This window comes from Gymnoscopelus microlampas, assembly GCF_963454915.1.
Source record: "Gymnoscopelus microlampas genome assembly, chromosome: 6".
Taxonomy (NCBI): domain Eukaryota; kingdom Metazoa; phylum Chordata; class Actinopteri; order Myctophiformes; family Myctophidae; genus Gymnoscopelus; species Gymnoscopelus microlampas.
Window position 1 is genome coordinate 2151537 of NC_139943.1, and position 3107 is coordinate 2154643.

General features: G+C 41.3%; 1 protein-coding gene across 1 annotated transcript; it reads left to right on the plus strand.

Annotated features, from left to right (window-relative positions):
* Positions 1–398: 398 nt before the first annotated feature.
* urahb (urate (5-hydroxyiso-) hydrolase b) lies at positions 399–3107 on the plus strand (the record flags this gene model as incomplete). The annotated part of the gene is made up of 3 exons (XM_084060576.1): positions 399–532; positions 2162–2297; positions 3018–3107. The coding sequence occupies 3 exons, from the start codon at positions 399–401 to the stop codon at positions 3105–3107; spliced, it is 360 nt and encodes a 119-aa protein (XP_083916702.1).

Here is a 3107-nt window from a genome sequence, read left to right on the forward strand (position 1 = left end):
GATTCACAAAGCTTTGTTTTTGGTGGTGATGGTAGATGTATAACACTATGACCATGTAAGCTACAATTTGTGTTTGTGCAAGTGTTAAGTAGTCTATAAATGGCAATGTAAGCTACAATTTGTGTTAATGCAAGTGTTAAGTGGTCTAATAGCTTCCTTCACTGCTATGGCTAAGGCTATGGACATAGTATTAACATACTATTATGCTAGAAACTGTTTCGTTAATGTGTTTTATTGTGTTTTATTGTGTTTTGCTTTAACAACCAGGTCACAGGGAAGCGTTTAGTTTAGTAGGTTCACCTCATTTGACCCGTACACACACACACACACACACACACACACACACACACACACACACACACACACACACACACACACACACACACACACACACAGACATGTCTAAGGCAGAGGACAGCCCCCTGACTACCCATGTGTTGAACACAGCGGACGGTGTCCCGGCGAGCAGAATGTCCCTCAGTCTGCATCGGCTGGACTCGAACCTGGTCATCTGGAGCCTTGTCACAGTGGGGTAGGGTTCAAATCCCTGACAAATCTGCCAAAAAGGCCGGTGGTTCTCAAAGTGGGGTCCTTGAGGGGGTTCCAGGGGGTCCCCAGTAAAATGAGTTAATATGGCATCAACATTATGTGTAATCACTTTAACCATATTTTAAACTTTTATTCAAAAATAGCTGATTTTTAAGATCTTGAAAAATTCATTTTTTTTGCCCCCATGGCTTGAAAATGTTTGAGAACCACTGTGCTATATAGGCTACCTTACAATTAAGAGTATCACTAAAGGAATATCCAGGAGAAGACTTTAAATAAAAATATCCCTGGAACTTTACCAGAAATGATCCCACCAGTTTCTACAAGTCAAACTTTCCACACTGCAGTTAATGTTGCTTTCTTGTGAGACAATTTAAGGCATGATTTGCTTTTGAGATAATGTCACTTATTACTCAACTGTGGGGTGGAGTAAACAAACTGCATGTTGTGTTCGTACGGAAGAGCAATTGTGTTTTCTCAATGGATGCCCAGAAAACTAAACTTTTGTAAATTAGTATTGCTGTGGTTTTCTCTGTAATAATTGTTAAAGGGGGTGTAATGGGGGGCAGTCACACCGAAGTTTAATTCTATGAGGGCGGATTCTGCCAATGCTTTTCAATGGGAACAGAGCGTTTTTATTTGCAGAAATCCGCAAACGGCAACAAACCGCTCCGTTCCCATTGAAAAGCATTGGCAGAATCCGCCCTCATAGGTAGAATTAAACTTTGGTGTGACCGCGCCCATATGTGCTATTTCTTTGTTTAAAAAAGGTGTTGAATACTTGTCTCTCCGGCTCTTTGGCAAACAGAAAGAGGACATTTCAGGAGATAGAGAATTCAGGCACCCATGTAGAGCAATAAGCCCCCATCCAAGCTACCCTTTCACTTAAAGGTGTAGTTCACCCCCAAAAAATACTTATTTTCTATCAATTGCACACCCCATGAAGCCTTGAATTCATGGATTTTTAAAAGTTTTTGTCGCATTCCTAAGCCAATAATTTGTTTACCGGCTGAAAGATGCTAATGTTTCCGGTAGGAGACACAAAGTAGACTCTTTGTGTTTCCTATACCGGAAATACACCCCGGTCATCAAATTATTGCCTTAGGAATGCGACAAAAACTAAACAATCTCCATTAATTCCATACTTCATGGGGTGTGTAATTGATAGAAAATAAGTAATTTTTGGGGTGAATTACCCCATTAAGTCAGGGGTCTTCAACAGGAGGTCCGGGACCCCTAGGGGGTCCTCAGAGTTACTACAGGGGTCCGCCAAATATTTGTGTGATATGATTTTTTTTTTTGCATTAACCACTTGAACCCTAGCATCCCTTTTCTGAGGAGAACTTTAGCCAAAAATAGCAGATCTACAAGCTCACAGAGCTTTTCGATCGGCTATTTTTGGCAAAGAGTTATAGGTGTAGAGGGAAAAAAGAGCAGCAAAAGTTTATCTGAAACACAATTTTATACAAAATAGAGGGGGGTCCCTGCTTCATCTCTCTCTCAGCTAGGGGGTCCTTGGCCTGAAAACGTTGAAAGACCCCTGCTTTAAGTACTTTATTTAGGAAAAAGTCCTGTTGAACTACAACACATCACAGCATCTCTGTTGTTTTAGGACTACAGATGAAAATGGACGCTGTCCTGGACTCATCACCGCCGAAGCTTTTACGCCGGGAATGTACAAGCTGCGTTTTGAGACGGGAGAATACTGGGAGAGCAAGGGACAGGCGTCATTCTACCCTTATGTTGAGGTAGGTTACGATAACCCCCCCCCCCCCCCCCTGCCCCTTAACCTCACCTAATTGTTCACTTACAATACAATGTTGTGACAACAAACTGTGACAATGCCCTGCAAAGCCGCTAGGTGGCAGCATCGTCACATGTAAAGGTCAAAGAGGCCAAAGGGGAACAGGAATATTTTATTCACTTAGGAAATCTATTTATAAACACGTTTATTGATATACTTGAATACTGTGGGTGTAAGTTCTGCACAGTAATGCTTGCATTTGTATCATTACAAACTATTTAGCTTAATTAGCGTAATTAGCCACTTCAGTGCCAGGTAATCGCCATGGTGGCATCAAATTATTTTGTTATGTTTTTGTAGAATATTTTCAATTTTAAAGCGGCACTATGTACCTTTTTTTTAATGAATAAAATGTAATTTTGTCCAATCTGTATGGTAGAGTATGTTAATGCAATATAACTTTTTGGGGTGGTTGTATTTAGTCTCCCTGCTCTTCTAATGCGACATATAGATCGTGTCAAAGGTCATGTCTCACCTAGCCTTCATGGGTCTGACAAATTTTGACCTGATGGTCAAGATTCAATTTATCCCCTGAGCAAGCAGACCGGCTCTATTAGCTCAATGGTAAAAAAAATGTCAGCACTTAACATGGTGCAGCTTTAAATACACGCGTGAGAGGCTATAGTTAATTAATTTGATCTAAACCGGATTGTCTGTTGAACAGGTTGTCTTCAACATCACCGACCCCAGCCAGAGGTTTCACCTGCCCCTCCTGATGAGTCGCTTCTCCTACAGCACCTACAGAGGGAGTTAG